Source organism: Myodes glareolus, chromosome 7 (assembly GCF_982192425.1).
Source record: "Myodes glareolus chromosome 7, mMyoGla1.1, whole genome shotgun sequence".
NCBI lineage: Eukaryota > Metazoa > Chordata > Mammalia > Rodentia > Cricetidae > Myodes > Myodes glareolus.
The window spans coordinates 13,065,637-13,088,102 of record NC_142032.1 but is presented as its reverse complement, the minus strand read 5'-3'; the positions used below and the strand labels follow the sequence as shown (position 1 = coordinate 13,088,102).

General features: G+C 41.7%; 1 protein-coding gene across 1 annotated transcript in view; it reads left to right on the top strand.

Annotated features, from left to right (window-relative positions):
- Sorcs3 (sortilin related VPS10 domain containing receptor 3) overlaps window positions 1-22,466 on the top strand; it is a 627,874-nt gene that overhangs the window by 520,148 nt on the left and 85,260 nt on the right. The window contains exons 10-13 of the mRNA XM_087907815.1: window positions 10,124-10,270; window positions 11,833-11,935; window positions 17,641-17,717; window positions 20,388-20,479. Coding sequence (XP_087763941.1) covers window positions 10,124-10,270; window positions 11,833-11,935; window positions 17,641-17,717; window positions 20,388-20,479 — 419 coding nt within the window. The remainder of the gene's footprint in view (window positions 1-10,123; window positions 10,271-11,832; window positions 11,936-17,640; window positions 17,718-20,387; window positions 20,480-22,466) is intronic.

Below are 22,466 nucleotides of genomic sequence, written 5' to 3'. Positions count from 1 at the left end.
TGCTACCCTCGCATCCCATTCCCAACTTCACATCTTATTTTTTTTTTTAGTTTCTTCATATTTAACTGAGTCAAGATAGGACTGTCCACATCTGCACAAATGTGGATCTTCCACTGGTTGATGCCCAACTTATCACATGCCATATTCCCGAAGTAAGCTGAATCTCCTTCCTCTAGCAGCCGTCATCTGTGCACAGCAACGCAGCCAGCGATGAGAGCTTCTGTGACCCTCTGTCGTCCGTGCTGGGATGTCCACTCCCTTTGTCTTATGCAAATATAAAATGATTCTCTTTAGCAATGAAGTTATTTAAGGGAATGTCTAGGTAGAAGGCTGGTAGCAGAGTCTAAAGGGCATAGGTAATTTTGGTAAACTTGCATTCCCTTACCTAATCAGGAGACAGAAATCTACCTTTGTTATTAGTAAGTAGTTAAGTAATGTCTTGAGGTAAGGTTTAGAAGAATATCCCCAGGAATCAGGCCATTCCAGCTTCCTGTTTGTACAAGGAAGACCGAAAGGATAATTATTCATGCTGCAGTGGTCTGACACAAATATAAAAGTATAGACATTGCTGCAGATGACCTTATAGTCAAGAAATATAAGTCCCATCTGGAAACCATAGTGTCTATTTCTAATCTCAACACTCAGCTGAGATAAGAGGATCATGAGTTCAAGTCCAGGCTAGGCTACAGAGAGGAAACCTAAATAAATTGACAATAAATGATAGATAGAAAGATAGATAGATAGATAGATAATAGGTAGATAGGTTGATAGATAGATGATAAGTAGATAGATAGATAAATAGATATAGATAGATAGATAAAAAGAAAGATGGATGATAGGTAGATAGGTTGATAAATAGATGATAAGTAGATAGATGATAGATAGATAGATAGATAGATAGATAGATAGATAGATAGATAGATAGATAGACAGATAGACAGAGAAAAGCAAAAAGGAAGAAATGACTGCACTTCTGTTGTTCTTTATGCATCGGGTGAGTCTGCCAGTGCTGTTCACTCTCTAAGACAAGGAGCTTGTGTCTCCATGGTATTTTATCACCTTGAGATGCTGTTGGACATGAATCAGCATGAAGAATATGCCCAGGTCCGTGTAATTTTTCTCACTATTGAAGTTAGTTTTGCTTGCATTTCAGTGTCACTGAGGGAAAATCCCTGGTACTACCTCTTTTATAGAGAAGAAAGTTATACTAAGCAAGGCAACAACTTTATTTATTTATTTTTTAAATCAAGTTATTTCTTTTTAGATCATGGTACCTTAAACATTGTTCTATATCATCTATCATCAACACTAATATGAGCTTTGTTTATCTGGGATCATTGTTAGAATAAGATCTTATATGATTATTGATATATTACATATATGACAATAATGTCACACCTAAAACAAAAGCAACAAACAAAGCACAAAGTTGTTCACAAAGCAACGAACACTGTGAGTGTCTTCACTTCACCAATATGAGTCTTAGCTGAACTTGGTGTGCTCATTCATTCTTCTGCAGAGTTCATCAGTCCCTACATCTTTTTTGTCAATATTTCATTAGCCAAGTGGAGATACAAGATAGATAGATTCCAAGAATTAGAGTTCAAAGGCCCCCTAAGGGTATATATCACTGTGGATGAATTAAAAGAAAAATAAATAATCAGATCTACTATAAGAGAAGTGGGTTGCATTCAGAACCAAATTCTATTATGTTACAGTCAGTTATTCATTTGCCCATTGTGTAAGTACCTTCTTGTTCTATATCATGGTCCTTATGTTTAAGACAGATTATGGTAAAAATTCAATTTCTGATTCAAAGTATCAGTAATTATAATATACTATAGTTTTTTTAGCTTCTTAACTTTTTAATTATAAAATTAAGATTATAATTATCCCTTCTCCTTCTTCCCATCTAAATCTATAATATTCTCTTCCTTGCTCTCGTTCAGATTCTTTTTTTAATATATTTTTTGCTTTATAAATAATACCATTCAAAATTTCCACCTCCTCCCCTCCTCCCATTTCCCTCCCACTCCCCCAATCACCCTCTCCCATCTGCCTCCAGTCCTAAGAGAGGGCAGGGTACCCTGCGCTGTGGGAAGTTCAAGGTCCTCCGCCCTCTATCCAGGCCTAGGAAGGTGTGCATCCAAACAGACTAGGATCCCAAAAAGCCAGTACATGCAGTAGAATCAAATCCCAGTGCCATTATCATTGGCTTCTCAGTCAGCCCCCCTTGTCAGCCACATTCAGAGAGTCCAGTTTGATCACATGCTCATTCAGTCCCAGTCCAGCTGGCCTTGGTGAGCTCCCCTTAGATCAGTCACACCGTCTCAGTGGGTGGACGAACCCCTCGTATTCCTGACTTCCTTGCTCATCTTCTCCCTCTTTCTTCTCTTCAATTGGACCTTGGGAGCTCAGTTCAGTGCTCCAATGTGGGTCTCTGTCTCTATCTCCATCCATCCCTGTACGGAGGTTCTATGGTGATATTCAAGATATTTATCAGTGTGGCTATGGGAAAGGGCAGTTCAGGCAACCTCTCCTCTACTGCCCAAGGGCCTAGCTGGGGACATCCCCTTGGACACCTGGGAACCCCTCTAGAGCCAAGTCTCTTGCCAACCCTAAAATGGCTCTTTTAATTAAGATATCTTCTTCCCTGCTCCCATATCCACCCTTTCTCCATCTCCACCATTCCACTTTCCCAAGCTCTCCCCAGTCCTCCCCTTCTCCCTTCTCTCTCCCCCTCTCCCCGTTCCCCCATCCCACCCCACCCCCATGCTCTCAACTTTAAGGCAACAACTTTAAAGAAAGCTCTCTGAATTTGCTCTCCACTCAATTTTATCTCAGTTAATTTTTCCTGGACTCTGTGTTAAAACTCCCAACAAAACCCACTGGAAGCTTGTATTCTACTCTGCTGTGTTTTGAATGGGTCAGTAAGCAAATTGCCTATTTTACCTGCCCAAGGATAGACCCAAAAGAAACAAATGGACATCATACATGGCTTTTTGTCTGTTTATTTTTGAGATTGTGTTGTGACTTATCACTGTAATTGTTATAAAAGAGAATGTACCCCAGAATTGCTCTCCTCCATTTAGTCCTAGGCATAAATAGTCAATTAAACATTCTTCTCTGGAACTGTGATTCTGAGCAGCAGTGAGGTACAGCAAGCATATATAAATTGTTCAGGCTGATCCCAAAACAAGGGAAGTCATGATGAGCTGTGTATGCCTGGTTCTTTTTCTTAGAGTGGCCCATTTTCCCATCAGTCCCACCAATACCCTCTGAAGGAAGTAGTGGCACACTTTGTTCCATCCCAGATGTTAAGAATGGTATGAGCCAAGGGCTAGACAGACAGGTTACATTTTTGATAAAGTGTGTTAGCCATCCTAATTGTACAGAATAATGCTTGTCAGGGACATGGATGAGAATTGGATAATTGATTAGGTTTCAGATTCCAGGAGGCATTTAATAATAAGTGAATAAATTGGAGCCTGACATTATCTAGACCATGACCGTATTGAAGAGTTTTAATGGATGGTGCTGTTTTGCACCCAGAGATACATTCTGTGGTTTGCAGATAAAGCTCGATTTAATTGGTCTCTAGGGGTCATTAGGATTTAACCTTCTTCACTGGAGATTCTTATACACAGATAGTGAGAATGGGAACCATATGGCCAGTTAGCAAAGAGAATATATTTCTTTTGGACTTCAAGTGCCCTTGAGTAATGCAGATGGGGAAAGCAATAAATTTCATGTATAATCCAACTAAGTATATATACACTTGAACCAAATGTGTGTTGTCCAGTGACAAGAGGCCTGATGTGTAAGGACAATCTACTCAACAAAGACAGGTGATCCTACCAGGGTAAAGACCACAGTCTTGGCACCAAGGTTCCTTGGAGATGGTAGTAGCCAACTCTGCTGAATTTCCTCTTACCAGAAAGGGCTGACACAATTTTGAGGACTCATCTGGTGCGGTAATCTGCAACTATAGACATTCTCTTGCTAAATTATTCTCTCATTCTAACTTCAAAGTACAATATTTCCATTGTTATGGTTGTGTAGAGGAGAAACTAGTGTTTGATGGTAAGATAAGCATGGGTTTCCCCTGTGAGGTGCCAGCAGCCCACTCCTTTAACAAGGCTGCTGTTCACAACGAACCAGTTGAGTGCAAGATTTTGAGAGTGATTTTACTTATTTTTTTCCTACAGTCTAGTATTGTAGATTTTTCATATTCCTAGAAGTGAACTACATTTCCATTTAGTTATTCTCCACTAATAAATGATAAAAAATCCCCACAAATATCCATTCCAACACCAACAGTTGTGCTAAGAGTTCTTGGCCTGATGAATCTTTTTTGATGTTCCCCAGTTATTAAGTATTCAACTTATGACTCCTTACCATGAAATAGGAATAACAGCTGTGCCTTAGACGAGCACCGTAGCTATAATAAATGCATAACTGACAACCTGGCATGGTGGTGACACCTTCAAATCCAGTCTTTGGGAGGGAGGCCTATGCCGGTGAGTCTAAGGCAAGTCTGATCTACTTAGAAAGCTCCAGGCCAGCCAGGGCTATATAATGAAACCTGGTCTCCAAAGACATAACCCAGAAGATATAAATAGACTTCAAAATTGTTATGATAAAATTTTTTAAAATAAAAAATGAGCAGATGAAGTTAATTGTAGAATTGCATTCAATTTCAGTAAAAATGTATCCAAAATATTTGCTTTGCTTATACTCAAGATAAAAAGTACTCATGCGAAATTTTATAATTTTCAGACCGAGTCTGAAAACTCCAGGTTATATTTCATACTTATAACCCACCTCAAATCATGTACTTTATTTTTTTAACCAGAAGTAGTTGATATGTAATTATGTTTCATAATTTCTATTATAGGTAAAGGAGAGTCACATACATATGAATAAACTGGGCCAGTAGCCAAATTGATTATGAAATCAAATTCCCATTGACTAAAACTAACTAAAATGCAAGCAGTCTCTCACTCTCACTAGCTACCTAGCTACACTCCTAAGAACCGTGTGGAGTCAGTGACTCCCATGGTGGGTCTTGCAGACTGAAATCACAGACACGGTGTTGTTTGTTTCCCTTTATGGTAGCCATTGTTCCCTAAGGTAACTATAAAATTACAGGATGGCATAGAAATGAATGGCTTAGCTCACATCACACAACTAGGACACCTTTATGTTACATTAGAAAGAATCCATGTTTGTCTGGCTAACATATCAGACTTTCCCTCTAGACTCTGTGCTTTTTATAGTTTTTAGAAAAGAGACATGATTTGTATGCAATAAAGCATACACTCTTTGGGAGATGGTTCTGTGGGTTTTGATCAATACATGCAAAAGTATAACTAACTTCACCACCAAGATGTGGGCGAAGAGTCTTCTCTTCAATGCTCTTTGGAACATGCTCAACCCTTGTACCAACCTTTACCACTGAGAAGCATCTATTTGGCTTCTAGGCTCACTTGCCTTTTGTAGAATAACACTTGCTGGACTATAGCGTGAAAACTTTAGAGCCGGGCTTCCCTTGTCGTAGAACAATGCACCTGACAGTCATCTGGTGCACAGCACACACTGTGATGTGCATCAGCGAATGTTCATTTTCATTGCTGAGTAGCATTCCATTCTGTGAGGGTGCTCCAGTTATTATTCATCAATTGAAGCGCAATTAGGTCGCTTCCAGCTTTGTGTGATTGTGATTAACATCGATAAAGATCCACATGAACATTACCTTTTAGTTTTCATGCATGAGTAAACACTGAAAGGTAGGACTGCCAAATTAAATATAAATATATGTTCATGAAAGTTCATCCAAGTGTTTTTAAAGTGGCAGTTCATTTTGAGAGCATGAGTGATGTCATCGTTTCATACATTCCTCAACACTAGATATTATAAGGTGTGTGCGTGTGTGTGTGTGTGTGTGTGTGTGCGTGCGTGCATGTGTGTGTGTATGTGCTCACATACATTTAACCACTCTGATTACAGCCTGAATGACTTATCATTGAAGGATGATTTTTTCACTTCTGTAGTAACTTCTGAACTCCCAATAATGGACAGATAAACTGTAACACTTTGAGTCAGCCCCAGTGTCCCAGTTTTCTACCTATGAATTGATATTTCTTGGCTTTACCTGTGTCTAGTGCCTCCCTCCATCCTATCTGCTGTTATAACCTTCAGTGATCATTCCTGGTCCAGATGGACAGCTGCTTATAAACTCCACAGGGACTGTTCTCCTGCACTGACCTTGGTCAGCCCCTTCTTGTAGCTCTGATACTAAGGACAGCCCACGGCAGATCATGCTAATTGCTTTTTCTCAGCAGATCCCTAGTTTTCTTGCCCTCAGTCCTAGGGACATGACCAGCAGATGACTGTACCACCTGGATACCATGATCTGCCAAGGTACCTGCAGTCCCTGTCCCTCTGCACCTCAGTCTGATTCCCAGAGGGAAAGTGAGCCTTGCCAACCTGATACTATTGCATTAACTTTTCCTGGGGTGATGAAACCAAATGTGTGTTCACCCCAGATACGGCATCAAACATAAGAGTTCACCAAACTCCAACTTGGAGAACTGGCATGTATACAGCCCGGGTGAAAGGTTAGTTCCAGGAGCAGGAGTGATCCCCTGAAACAGTTGCATCACCACAAAGCTCCACTCCATCACAGCATCATGGAGTCAGCCTTTCACTTCTTATGCACTGCAGCATCTTCCAAGGTCACTTGCACATACGGAAGGGTGGGAAGGAATCATGCTGCTGGCCCAGCTGATTGCCGTGTGATCCTTTTCTTCTCTTCCCACCAGGGTTTGTCTGTAGGCTGTTAACACTGCAACACACCTAGCTATTTTTGTGTTGTTCTCAATTAGTTGCGATGGCTACCTAGCTGTGGTAATCTTTACTCTAAGATGGTGATCATGTTATACACAAAGAATAAAGCTGTGCTACAACAGACACGTGTCCCCTTTTGTGGGCACCACCCCATGCTTCTCAGTAGACTTCCAAGAACACCAGCAGCAGCCGCACTAATGATTTCCTCCTATGATGGGAGGAAAAAACATTTAAAGTTAATGGAATGCTAAGTGGCTTCTCAGATGAAGATCAGAAACACATATCTCATTTCTTAATTCTGTTATATTCCCTGCGGTGAGCCTAAGAAGTGCTGGAGGTCCCTTCGTGTCTCAAGTGTCCACACATATGTCTCCAAACAAATGGACGTGGACATGATTATTAGGATGTAGAATGAGTATATATATAAGTTGGGTTGCAACTGAACATTGAAAGTGATTGTTCTGAAAAACACAGTGGCTAAGTGTCCTTCAAACTGGTGTCCATTTCTTTCTACAAGACACGATGCCAAGAATCATCCCCAAAATGATGGGCAGACTGTGAACCATTGCCACACAAATGGCATGGGCTGTGGGGTTTCAGGACAATAGGGAGATGGCTGTGGCATTGTGTCCAGCTGCAGGGAACACGTTCAGGGCTACTTCAAGAGATTTTTATGGAAATATCTCTTTTGCTCTAACTTTTGGTCTCCATTCTCTTGGTTTTGACTGAGAGAATTTTTGTGTGACTCGTAGAAATTGCCAGTCCTTGTGATGGGTGGTGCTCTCATGAGGGACATGGAATAAGCACATTCCGTTTGTTTCCCACGCTTTTCCTGTGTGTTTTCACACACCTGTTTGCATGCAAAGATGTCACAGACACTTCACAGGAATGGGTGATCCTGGACCCAGAGTCAGACGTGCTGATTTTCTTCTAGGAAGTAGGAGACAGAAAGGTCCTGAGCGTGAGTTGCCAGAGGGCAACTGATTTAAGACAGAGTTCTCTCATCTAGCAATGATGGTACCAGCTTTGTGGCCAAAGAGAACACCAGAAAAGGCTTCCCTTTAGGAGGAGTATTTATAGGACGTAAAGCTAAATTCCGTTCTCTCGGGGAATGCAAGGTAGCCAGGTTTAATCAGTACCTTTTGCAGTGGACTTTAAAGAACAAACTTAAAGTTTAGAGGCTAGAGAGGTGTTGTGCAGTCCTGAGGATAATACTTCAAATCCTAGTACAAAGTAACAACACAGGCACCAAGAATTATCTACAATTCGGGTTTCAAGGGATCCAGTGCCCTTTTCGGGCTTAGTCACATACTCCCACCCATAATCTATCACACACATACAAATAAATAAATGAAAGGAACCTTAAAAAATTCCCAGGCTGCCTGGGTGGGTATGATATCAGAGTATTTCTGAAATATGCTGCCTGGAAGCCGCTGAGACAGGAAGGGTACCACTGGGAACCTATGCCACCTGCCCACGGAGTCCATCATCCTGTCCCCATTCTCTCCTCCACCTCCATCCTGCTCAAGGTTGCAGTCCAGTCATGGGTTCCGTCCATCACTGACTCATTCTGAACTTCCTCTGACGCTGCCCTTCCCTGATGATTCTAGTGTCCTCCGGACATTCCTTCTCCATTTGTTTGAGGCTTTTTTGTTTGTCTTATTTGAGTTGGCATTCTCCAAGGCCAGTCAGGTTACTATAAAAATGAACTAAAAAAAGCCCCTTAGTTCATCAGCTAAAGTGTGTCATTTTGGAGAAGCGAAGAATAAGGGAAAAAAAAAAAAAACCCGCCTCTGTGGAACTTCTCCTTTCCACCCACTGGTATTCCTTCCGAGCTGTAGTGAATTTCAGTTAACTATGATCCTTGGAGAATGGTGGATAAGTGAAATTAGAACTTCATCACCTCAGTATTGTTGAGTATGTTAGTTACTTTTCTTGTTGGGGTAACCAATACCCAGCAAATGTAATTTGAAGGAATGGCTTATGTTGGCACAGAGTTTGAGGGTATAGTACTTCATGGTGGGCGAGTCAGAGCAGCAGAAGGGTGAAGTCACATTGTGTCTCACGTCTGGAAGAAGAGGTAGATTAAACAATGATAATCTTGCTTCCTCCTTTTTATTCAGTTTGGGTCCCCAGTCCATGGAATGGCACAGCCTTCTGTTCAGGATGGAACTTCCTTCCTCTCTTAAATCTTTCTGGAAACACTCTCAAATGTATACTCAGAGGTGTCTTTCCACGGGGATGCTAAATTCAGTCCAGTTGACAATCAAAATAATTCAGCAATCCTGCCATTCAACAGTGTGTGTGTGTGTGTGTGTGTGTGTGTGTACAGCTCTCACTTGGATGCACATATGCAACACACAAACACACCCCCACATAAAACTATTTTGTTTTTAATACATACTATCTTATTTATCGCACACACTCACAGGTTCTTTTTTGTTCTGTTTTGTCTTTAGAATATACTGATAATTATAAGAATCTTTTTCCGTTACAGGACATTGTCATTTTAAGAATCTGTTCTCCTTTCCAGCATGTAGAGCATCAGTTTAAGTGGAATTTGTACTTGGCCTAGGGTGCATGTAATTGATGAATCAACTCCAACTACTTGTTTTACTGTTGTGCTCTTTATTCCTTCCAAACACCAAGGGCATGGAAGTCCCAGTACATTAGGAACTCTGGCAAGAGCCCTGCATTATCTCACAGGACCTTTGTCAGCCAACTAGGGAAAAGACGAGAAACCACCAATTTTAAAGTCATCTAAAGATAATATGTGAATTACCCAAAGTCATAGAGTGAGCTAGAGGCATGCACTGATATCAGCTCTCAGTGCTGGAGCATCTGCCACATAATGTCTGCCCTATTCCTAAGAGGCAAAGTGGGCTGTCCCCACAAAGGGTGCTCCCTTGGTGATGTCAAAAACGTAGAATCACTAGAGCTGAAACATCTGTCTCTGGAATGGGTCAATCCTTTGGTCGTTATCAGGGGGACTGCTAATAATTAATGAAAGATATTATTCCTCAGAACAAAGAACAAAGACAGGCAAAGTGGGAAAAATCTGATGGGTAAGGGGTGTGTGTGTGTGTGTAGGAATTTGGTGTCGGGTGCAAAGCTGAACAGGGAGCTTGGGGAATATGACATTTCGTACTGCGTTCCTTTTCTTCTTTTGTACCCCTCATACCCAGTGGAAGATGCTGGTGAATCCTTCAGGGTTTCTCCAAGGCTACCGTCATTTTTGCCCAACGTGGTTCTCCATCTCTCACCTTTTTCCTAGGTAGCAGGTATCAAGGGCATATTCCTGGCAAACAAGAAGGTGGATGACCAGGTGAAGACGTACATCACTTACAACAAAGGCAGGGATTGGCGACTACTCCAAGCTCCAGATGTGGACCTGAGAGGAAGCCCCGTGCACTGCTTACTGGTCAGTTATCACATCCTATGTGGAGTTCCCAGGGCAGGCTGCTTCCCTGGGGATACTGCTTCAAGGTGTCCTTCCAGTGTTACATCTTAGGAACTTGATCTTGATGCAATGTTGGAAGAACAGGCAGGCCTGCAGATTCAGACCACTACACCTACTGAATGGAACCCTCAGTGGATTGCATGGGTTTCATTTAGAAGAGGCAATGTCTTACAACTGATGTTAAAATGAAGAAATGGGAAATGAGCCTGGACTTCTTAGTAAAGGTCCCAGGCCAGGCTCAGTAGGGTTGACCCATCTGCTAGTTTGTTCAGTGCTGAACAGATATCAGAATAAGCAAAAATTACTTTGAAAACTCAGGATGCTCAGCCAGCACTGTCAACATAGGATGACCAGTTCATCTTTTAGCTTTTGAGGGTCCTTGCTGTGCAGAATATTGAGGCAGGCAGCGTGGAGGACACGATGTTGTAAGATGATATCTCTGCCCCAAGGTGCCTCAACTTAAAGTAGTGAGGAAAGATAGTTAATAATACTGCAGCCATCAGTTCCCTGTTAGTAAATGCTTACACCGGAAGCTATTCTAAGATCTCAGATATGAGGTTGTGTTTATCCCCAGCCAAAAGTTGTCTTCTGCCAGGTATGCAAAGAGATGCATCAGCCAGGTGCCTTCTAGACACTGCTAAAATCTAGAGAGGTAGTCAAGTCTATGTCAGGCAGAGCCACCACCGTTTTCTAATTTTAAGTCCAGTTCCACACTTCGGCGTATTTAGTGTTTGCTGTGACTTTGGTTTGGATACAAGGGATGCCACACAAATGGCTGCCTACCCACTGGAACAGTTCACAGAAATCAACATTGGTTGATTTATTCTCCATTTGCTGCTACACCTCAGTGATGGCTTCATCTTACTCTCTTCACCTAACTTTCTCTGTATCTCTCTGTGTCTCTCATCATAGTTCTTTGGATTCTGGAGACTTAGCTCTATATATTCCTTATGTAGCCCTTTTATACTGGGCATAGGAAAGGGTATGGAAAACAGTGTCCAGTGAATTTTCGGTAATATCTTAAATTATTTTAAGTATAATTATAAGCAGGATCAAATACACAAACACACAGAATTAGACAACAGCTTAAAAAACTGGTTGAAGACCTGGACTACATGATGCAGCTTCCTGCCTTCATTCTCCCTGGTGGTCCCTTAGAGCTCTAATAAGCAGAATTTTATGGTTACCAACAGATCAGAAAGGACATTTGTCATCTTTTGTTAAAGAAAGATCTAGGGGCTTCTTAAAGCTAAGCGTGAATTAGACCCTGAAGGCTAAATTGACTGCAGAAAAGGGGAGAAGGCATTTGATATTGAATGAGAACGAGAGGAAGAAACTGTTGAGTGATACTTGGGGCAACTTCTAAAGTGAGGTACTGGGTACATCAGACACATTAGTCTCAAGTTCAGGATCCAAACCGTTGCTGTTCCTACATGATTCCTTCGGGAAGCCCCTCCTCTATTGCAGAGGTGAGGGTATGGCCAGACTTTCCTGGAATGAAATGATTTTCTTCTTTCTTTTAGCCCTTCTGTTCCTTACACCTTCATCTGCAGCTCTCTGAAAACCCATATTCCTCTGGAAGAATCTCTAGCAAGGACACAGCCCCCGGACTTGTGGTGGCCACAGGTAAGGAATATTCCCTGTGCTTTTTCCTCACCAATAGCTTCTGGGATAAGGTTTGTAGCTTATGTGTAGGTCACGGGTTCTTCTGAGCATTAGGTGGAAACTCCCCAGAAAATGAGCAAGATCCCTCCGTCCTCAGAGCTCTTCATCAAAAACTAGGTTCCAAAGAGCCTTAGACAGGCTTAGCTTCTAGGTTGATTCTTCCTGCCCCCAGTCCCAGAGCGGTCCTCTGAGGCTAGCATTCCTGTCATAGTCCACTCACTGATCAGAGAGAGTGCAGTCGGGAATTCTCAGTCTGAGAAAGCATGCAGTAAGAACTTCCCAGCTCTCCAAATAGCAGGTAGGGCAGTTTTTCTCTTCCCACAGAAGATACTTTGCAGAGGCTTTCACCCCAGAGCTGTTTTTAATCAGGAGGTCTCTGGCACGTGTGAAGGTTTGTTTACATGATTAAGCACTTGGCAGAGAGCCTGGGGGAAAGGGCAGAAAAACTTCAGGCTGCATTGTTGTAGCCACTGTCCACTGAACATCAATCAGAAGTGACAGTAAAGCAGCTCTCAGATGAAAATGGGAGTCTCTGGGGGTGTGTGCCTTGATTAGCATGCGTTTGATTTGAATACACCTTTTCAGGAATACATTGTTGGCATAAAGCAAGACTGGCTTCTAATCTTAGAACTTACAGCTCTGCTGGCAGGTAGCTTCGTTTTTTCCCCCCTCTCTCTAATGAAAGCAGGTAAATTCACTGTGACTTTCTGAGGAGATAGTGTTCCTCCGCCAATCCAACACTTGTATCTGGATCCCCTGTTCTTCTAGACATGGACTCTATCTCCAAAGCTCCAATCCAATGGACTTTCAATCACTAACAGCCTTCAAGTGCTTTAATCAGCCTGACAGCTGCTACAGCTTGCTGCTATCACAGGCAGCTTCTCTTCAATGAGCGAGGACCAGATCCAGCATGACTAACTAACACTGTTCTTTGCAGCAGCCCCGGAGAGGGAGATGAGCGTAGGTTCTTGCACTCTGTCCCAAGCTTGGAGAGTGATACCCACACCCATAGTCCACATGAGGTAGTTTTCAAGCTCAGGGACCATTAGTCTTTTGGCCTCTCATCAAAGTCTACAGAAACCCAGCTAAAGCAGATGCTATGCAGGGAAAGAGTGGTCAGTCATAAAAGTGGACATTGCTTGGATGCTTCTGATGATAGCCTGGTATTGCTTAAACACTCCGGATGCAGCAAATTGGGGACGATGATGCTAACAGAGCTGAATTGCAGGGCTGCATGAAGGAATGAATTTCCAAACACTCAGGACACATTGGCTGCTCTGCATCAGACACCTGTTATCACCCTCATCACCTTGTATCCTTGACGTTAAAGCTGTTCTTGCATCAGAAGAGGGAAGTTGTTCTCCTCCAATAGGAGCCATAATTATATGCATACATTATGCATGCAGTGAAATTCAGGAACGCTTTCATCCAGCTCTCTAGGCTGAACTCTGACACTTTTGCATTTGGTTTAGTTTTTTAACTTCTGAGCTTCATGTCCTCATCTATAAAACAGAACTTGTTATCTTCCTTATGAAGATACTTCAAGAATAGAGAGAAAAGACCACGTTTATAAGACTAGAAAAAAAATTACTCAGAGTAGGTCAGATGGTGTTGACCATACACACTTCTAAGTTAATCTACTGTTAAGTCTTTAATGAGTTAGCAGACATTCAGAAATTAAATATTTACTTTTGAATATTTAGTCATATTACCATAATTTACCAATTACCTTCCCTTGCCCACAAACTCCTGAGGCTTCTTGCCAGCCATGGAGCATCAGGAGAGCTAAGATATAGATGACAAGACCTTGAACTAACATCCCGACTTCTACTTCCTCATGCCCAGCTTACTTTGCTGGCCTGGTTTCTGTGGGCAATAATTTTCCCTCAGGAAAATAATTGGTAAGTCACTATTGTACAAGATAGGGGGAATGTCCTTCAGATATCTTCCTTATATTTATACACCTATGCCTGCTATCTCCCTGAAGATAGATCCGGGCCCTGACTTCCGCTCTCCCTATTCACATCCTCTATCATAGTGTCCTGAGAACTGGTTTCAAGGAAGCTGTGGATGAACACATGCCTTGAGATTCTTTTCTACCTCTTATTGAGGGCATCTCTGGAGAATTTGGTGGTTATTTTCAGTAAACAGAAGCATTTGAGTTCTCAATATCTAGAGTATTTGTCTCCCACTGCTAGTCAAGAATTTACATCCTTATAGCTTAGACCACCTTACACTGTAAACGTGTTCCTTGATTATATAGCAATGGGAAAGATAAGACAATGACAGTCCCCTTCAATCTACACATTCTGAAACAGAGGGCAAGAAGGAGGCAGCATCATACCCAAGCTCACTCTCCTTCTCACTGAAGAATAGTGGTTAATCTTGTAACCATCAAACACCAGTCCGCAAGCCCCTAAGTGTGCCACTTCCATGGCACCTGTGCCCTGCTTCCTATAAACTCCGATTGTCCAAACCTCGTGTTGCCCCACTTGTCTATTCAGCTGCACTTCTGCTAGCCCTTGGAGAAGCATTTCTAACCCACAGTGGTCCAGAATTCTCTCTCTCTCTTCTTTTACAAGTGTTTGAAGAGTAGAGAATTGTTGTGATGACAGGAAATAGAGAAAAGAATGTTAAATAAAGCTCCCTCAAATGTCAATAGAACCTTGTTTGTTTGCAAACTGTCGGTAAGAAACCCTTATTTCCTGTCTCGCGCCCCATTCCTGCTTCCTAGATGCCCCTCAGGCAGCACAGCTGCCTTGCCTTACCTTCCAGGATGCTCAGCAACCACTCTACCTAACCTTCCTTCCATCTACTTAGTCAGTGAAAACTTAGGTCGTCCTTCACTGATATTACCCACATTCTTTCTGTTACAGTTGCCTACCAAGCTGCTGAAAGACTGGAAGTGGGAGAGGAATGGAAGAGACATCTTGATAGAGGGGAACTTTATGGGGTTGGGGAGAAACCTGGTGCCAGGGAAACTTTCAGGAACCCACAAGGATGACCCCAGTTAAGACTCCTAGCAGTAGTGGAGAGGGTGACTGAACTGGCCTTCTCCTGTGATCAGATTGCTGAGTGCCCTAATTGTCATCGTCGAACCTTCATCCAATTACTGATGGAAGCAGATGCATAGATCTACAGCCAAGCACTGGGCTGAGTTCTGGGAGTGCAGCTGAAGAGGGAGGAGAGATTATATGAGCAAAGGGCTTCAAGGTCATGATGGAAACCCATAGAGACAGCTGACCTGAACTTGTCGGAGCTCATGGACTCTGGACCAACAACTAGGGAGCAGGCATGGGACTACCCTAGGCCCTCTTCATCTGGGTGACAGTTATGTAGCTTGGTCTTTTATGGATCCCCTAGCAGTGGGAGCAGGACCTGTCCCTAATGCATAAGCTGGATCTTGGGAACCTAGCCTTGATGTAACGGGGAGGAGCTTGCTCCTGCCTCAACTCGATATGCCGGACTTTGTTGACTCCCATGGGAGGCCTGACACTTTCTGAATGAAGACAGAGGAGAAATGGACTTGGGGTGGGGGTAGAAGGGAGGTAGGAGGAAGAAACAGGAGGAGACGAAGGGAAACTGTGGTTGGTATGTAAAATAAATAGATACATAATTTAGAAAAATAAAAAGACCAAAGAACAAGGCCCAGCATAAAGCTCATACCAGAAAAGCTCTACCCCGTTTCTTGATCTGAGAACCTAGTGTCTGGTCACTGTAATTAGCTGTGTATTTCTCAAGGTACCCTTCAGACGATGGAAGATCCTTCTGAATACAGACTCTGTGAAGTGGGCTTATTACCACCACCAAACTGCCCCATCAGCAGGGTGAAGCTTTGGAAGAAAGGCTAGCAGTATCAGAGCCTACATCTAAGGAGGTTAAGAGGCAGTAGAGTAGATTCTGAGGGACCATGCTTGGGATGGCAAATATGTAGCTAGCTCTACCTTTTCCTCCATCCTGTTTTCCTTAGTAGACATTACTAAAATATCTAATGGATTACCACATTTTATTCTCTTGAGAGCATAGATGGTTTCCAAATCCTTTTTACCACAGTTTTCCTGGTAGCAACTATGGGACCATGATTTTCCCAACCTTATTCACTGTATTTTTTATTTTGGCTGTTTTCCCTTAGTCTTGTACCTGAAGAGATGAATTTCCAGACAGATACCTATAGTGGATCTCAGAGCTCCTCCCCTCTCCTTTTCTGAGCCCTAGGCGCTGGGGTTATTTTTGGAAGCCTGTGTGTCAAAACAAGCTGGCTAGCTGTGTGCTCCTTGATGCTGATGGGAGCTTGACAAGCCATAGCCAGCTTTAATTTCTCATTTTGAAGTATTAAATGTCAGGAGCTCAATTAACATTTTCATTATTGCGTTTTTATTGTGCTCTTATTTAGGTTACAGATGTGTGGGAGCTAACATTCCCTCCTTGCTATGTTTAATGAAAAAAAGATCAACCAACATGATAAACTCTTACACGTGCAGGCTGGTTTTCTCATTTTTAACATGTCTCCAAGTGCACATTAACCTAAGAACATCATTCAGTTTTTTATTTACACAGGCAGTCATTCCACGATTATATAGAGTATTGTGTGTGGAGCATTGGTGGCGCATCTATGAGGAGACTATCCATTAGTCATGCTAGGGAGATGAAAGCAAAGTAAAAGTATCTTACTATTTTTTATATCTGTTTATTTTGTGTATCTGTGTTTGCATGTGTATGCACTCAAGTCACAAGTGTGTGTGTGTGGCGGTCAGAAAACAATTTGAGGAAGTTCCTTCTCCTTCCATCATTAGATCTTGGGGATCAAATTCAGTATATAAGTCTTGGCAGCAAGTTATTTAATTAACCATTTGGATCATCTCTTTTGTCCCAACTATCTTCTTTTTCTTGTATAATTTTACTTCTTTTTGAAGGTTTTGAATTTTATTATGCCAATTTTAAACATGTCTATGTCATGTTTTGGTTACTTTTCCTCCCCATTAAACTCTCATCACCATCCCCCTCTTTATGAAACCCTTCTTTTCAATGAGCCCCTCATATTTAAACATCCTTTTTATTGCTTGCTAATTTCATAACTATATAATATATTTTAATCAAATCTATACTTCCCCCTTCCCGTTCCTTCTTGATATCCCTGCCACTTTCCTCTCCCAACTTCATGGACCTTCCTCCCCTTTTTTAACCCACTCCATTCCAGTACTGTCAAGGCAGTCTGTGAAGAGATAAGTCACACACACACACACACACACACACACACACACACACCCCACTTGCCTTCCTTAGGCTAATGTTATACTTGAGTAGGAGATCTCTGTTGCCATCCTCTATGTTTATGTACACTCTTCTGCTCTTGCCTTCTTCACTGCACTCCAGTCTGGGGCTATCGGACACTGCGTGGGTAGTGAGAGTGAGTGAGTTCATCAATAGTCAGTCCCTGGGCCCAACGGCTAAAGACACATTTGTGTCCTACTGTTCACTTACTTCTCTCATAATGAATTTTTCTTCTCCTGTTGGGATTTTATTTTTAGGTGACCCCAAGAAAGAGTGTATACAAATAAACTGTGAGCATCCTTTGGGGAACCTTTACTCTGACACTCCTCCTCCAACCATGAACACACTTAAACTGTAAACCGCCTGACATTCCAAACGGTCTGCTTATGTTTCAGGCAATATTGGCTCAGAACTCTCCTATACAGATATCGGTGTGTTCATCTCCTCTGATGGGGGCAACACATGGAGACAGGTAAGTGTGATGCTTCAGGGGAAAGGGGAGACATTATAGTAAACTCTGCTGACATCTTCCATTCCTGTGGATTCTTAGACTCCTTATGACTTTGTAGCCAAAAAATAATTGACTAGCTCTCCAGTACTGGGTCTAGCAGGCAGTCTAGAGGGATAATGGTGGGTGAGAAGATACCTGGGCCTGCAAGAGGAAACCCTATGCTTGCTCTGGATGGTTATGGCATCTCTTCAGTGGTATGTATGTAACAGGCTCTAAATGCTCAATGTTGTTCTGGTTCCCGGGAATACATTGATGAAACTGTTTCTGTCGTTAAGGTGCCAAGGAATCTTGGCAAGCAATCCTCTCTCATCAACGTTCTCGATCTGCTTCTTTATCTAAAAGGGAAAAGATTAGAATGTTGAAACCAGAAGAGACATGGAAGTCAATGATAATTTGAGAATAGTATAGACCCAGCCATCAGTAAACATGAGACAGCTTAATACATATATGTCTAAAAGAAAAATCAATTCAGTGTTGCAAGCAATAGTTCTTGGAGTGGTAATAGCAATGTCCCACTCAGCCATTGTGTATTTGATGTATGCTGAGTTCGAGCTGAATTTTATCTTATTGTGTGACTACTATATTAGTCAACGCATACATAGTTGATGTCCACAAGCTATCAGATTTGGCATTCCTTCCTTTAAGGGGTTCAAAGCTTAAATGAAGAAAATAATTTCACATAAAATGAAATATAATTTAGGGTGATTTTATTATTTTACTGGTCTTATCAAGGAAAGAAAGAAGAGTCAAGAGTTGGTTCTACTGGGAAAACTGGAAAGAATGAATAATTAGAGGTGATATCTTACTAAGTCTTAAAAAGAATAAGATTTCTAGCTGGGGAAGAAAAAGGAAAGGCTCTGAGTGTCTTAGTACAGGTGTATTCATCATTAGCTGTCTCGTCGGTAAAGTTCCAATTTGGATGGCCAAATAAAGTCTGGCATCACCACCGCCAGCGTTGTCATCGCTGTCCCTACCACCACCACTTAAACAGTTACCAGATACTTAACAGATGCAACCGCTATTTTAAGTACTACACAGGGGGCAACAAAGACTATGACAAATCTTGCTCCAAAGGCTGTAATTGAGTGACTAGGGAACAGACGTATGAGTTTGTGTCAACTTTCAAAATAGAAGATAATTTATTGCAAGAGGTCTGGAGCTGGAGAACAAACTCATGTAGTTTAAAGAACAACAGCTGTCCAAGAACCTAAAGAAATATATCACCTGGCCAGGAAACCAATGCTGCATTCTTTCAGTGTACCTTTACCATCTTGCTTTTCCCCCTATTTCGCGAACTGCCCAAACTTCTACGTTTTGTGCCAATGCCTGCCAGAGGAAGAGCTGACAGCTGGCTGACAGCATCAAGGAAGAAGCTTGAATACCACGTCCTGTTCCTCCCTGGCTTCAGTCCTGCATCCCCGGCACACGGCTTATCCCAGAGCCACTCACTGACCTGAACTGCAGACTCGGCCTCTCCATCATGTTTGGAACATACATGAATTACAACCTTAAGTTCTTTGTGTGCTAAGAGTGGCCATTAGTAGGGCAGTTTGTTGTTGTTGTTGTTGTTGAGGTTTTGTTTTTTGTTTTTACTGAAAAGATAGATGTGAAGAATGAGAAAAAGGAGTTTTAGGACTGAGAAGCTTACTTCCTCGCTATGTTCACTTGAGCACGTCTGCAGGAGATCACGATATTCCTACTCATTGCCCTTTTCCATCCGCCAGCCCCTACTTGCCCTCTCCTAGTAAATTCTCCAAGTCACCATCCTAACCTCTGCATCTCGGTCACATGAGCCAGCACCAGAGTTAAGTACTTGAAGAATTCTGAATGTCTGCTTTCCTCATGAAATCTGAAATTGGGTATCTTTGTTGAATAAATACTATCCCTGCTTCAAGCTAGAACCATAGAAACCATATACTTTGATAAACATGAAACTAGATTTGAAAACATCTTTGTTCAGACTCTTGTGTTTTGCTGGTGCTTAATACATATCTGTGACAGATGGAGATATGACTCATTGAATCAGTGGAGCAGCAGATGGATAGTTTAATAAGATTTGGATAAATACATAGCCCAGGTATTAAGGCCCAGGAAGACTATATTATAATGAATATTTATAAAAAGTGGTGGATGGGTACCCAAAGTTGGGTCTTCATCCAACCTGTAGAAGATTCTAGGAAGTAGTGACTATGTCCAAATGTTCCACTGTTCTAGGGTCTGGAGAAGTTCTCTTTTGAGTCCTCAACAAATAAACATTGAAACAGCAGAGAAAGAGATAAGAAAAGTAACTTATAAAGATGGGAAAATCTCTTTGAAATCACATTCTTTTGGGGGAAAAGGGTGAGCTAGTTGAGCAGGCACCATATCGCCTCGCCTTCACGTAGTGTATTGATTTGCATGGCTAGTGGGAAAGGTTCTGAATATGCCGTTTGAGTGGAATAGGGAAAACTGTTTGTTCTCTGTGAGTCCAGTTTCTCATCTAGTAAATGCAGATAACACTTGTCAGACTGTCTGCAAGAGCCCCTGGAAACCCTAGAATCGAAACAAAACCATGCCTATGAAAGACTGCAAACTGTTAAGCACTGCAAATGTAAGGCGTTGCCGTGATTGCTGTTATTATTGTTCTTCCAGATCTTTGATGAAGAGTACAATGTCTGGTTCCTAGACTGGGGTGGCGCCCTCGTGGCCATGAAACACACACCTCTGCCAGTCAGGCACTTGTGGTAAGGACAGCTCCCCATCCTTACAGCTCTTCAGCGGGGAAGGTTGGGGAACGTTATTCTGAGTGGTTTCGCATTCTCTTCTCCGTGTCCTCATCCATTAATCACCAGCCCACTTTTTCAATATCTTTATACCATTTACCTCATAGGCAGCAAAATGTGCAATCAAGTAAGACAGAAAAGAATAGCAGGATCAACAAGCCAGGCAGCCTTGACTTAGAATCCATATATGAGAGATGGAAATAGATCTATAGAGATGGTTAGATTCACGTTAGCAGATCCTGAGATCAGCTCTAAATAAGTTCAGTTTATGATTCTATGACAGTCCCATTATAGATGACCTGTAGGTGTCATGGATATTCATTCAAAGATCAAGGGACTGACTGGGCTGATAATCCGTATTTGCAGCTATAAGGAACTTGGGAGTAGTTAAAGACATGGTGTAGGCTTAATACTATAAGAGAGTCTGGACACTGAATGAAGACGACCAGGAACTCCATTAGAGTTGATGAAAGAGAAATAGTCAAGAAGGAAGAAATCCCTGAGAATATGTCTTCATGAATGCTAAAGAGAAATGAGATCAGATCTGTTATGGAGCAAAACCACAAAGGGACTAGGTGTCTTAGGAGGTCATTGTCAGAGCACATTTAAAATACAAGTGAAATAAGAAAGTTTGTAACATTTATAAATGAATGAACAAACGAATGATAAACAATGAGATGAAATGGAAACAGTTCAGATTGTTCATCTCAGCAAAGCAAATATGGAATGGAGCTCAGAGCATATAGGCTAGTTCCTTCACAGTTCCTTATGAGGACAAGGATCGGAGTAAGAATATAACTAGAGGGATTTGTGTCATGATTTAGGTTCTTGACAAAAGATAGATAAGTTTTTTGTATGCAAATACCTCAAAGAGAAAGAATTTCAGGGTTCATGTTCAGTTAAATAATTATTTGTGGGTGGGGCTAACTAAAGTGCAGATGAAAGCATTCACAGTGCTTAATTGCCCTTAATTACCAATAAGACCAACACTTGGAGTGAGAATTTTAGTAGAAAGCTTCTGGTTGTCACCTGAGAAGGAGTTGATATCCTGATGCCTTGTCCAATCTTCAGCCACCTTGATAAAGGCTTTTCTCAGTTTGTCTGTTTCCAAACTATAGAATTGTCACTTTTAGGTTGAAACATGCTAAAACGTTGTCAGTCTCTTAGAGCCTCATTAGCACAAGGTAAAATAGTTACATTTGCAAACATATTATTTTACAAGAAGGTTATGTAAATAATCTTTAAAGTCATAAGGAGTTTCTTTCAAGAAAATGGCTATGCTAGCCTAAGGGAGAACTTGAGAAAATTCTCAATGTAATTATTTATTATCCATTTCCTGTTAAATAATAGTCTGGATTTGTTGACAGAATGTTACGTTCCAGGCCCTGTTCTAAATTGCTCACCAAATTATTCAGCTCAACCCTAAATATGTGGATATTTTAAAAATTACCAATATAATGACTTTAAAACACAGCTATATCAAATACCTTACTCAAAGTATTAGTGCACAGGAGTTAATTGGATGTGCCAATGGAGCTTCTGCAAGTTGACTGCTAATGCTTTAGGTACTGTGAGGAGCACAAAGAGGGTTGTAACATGGCTCCAGCTCTATGGTAGATGACAGTCAGTACAAGGATTTTAGATTAACCCAAAGCAGTGTCTGTTAGAAGATGCCGACTGTGTGATGCTGAACAACGGTCTTCCTGCAGCAGGTGGCATGGAGATGATGTTCAGAGGAAGGATGCTAGGAGTTCCAGGAAGAAATGGTCTGAGGCATGCTAGTGAAAGTAAAAACTCTGATCTGAGGTTAGAATTGAGCAATGTATAGAGAACTCAGAAAACTGTATCAGAGCCAAGGATGGGGACATGTAAAAGGAGACAGAATTGAAAAAAAAAAAAGCCTAAATGTTACTTCAGGGTGTTATGGTTGAGCTGGCAGGTGGCCCCT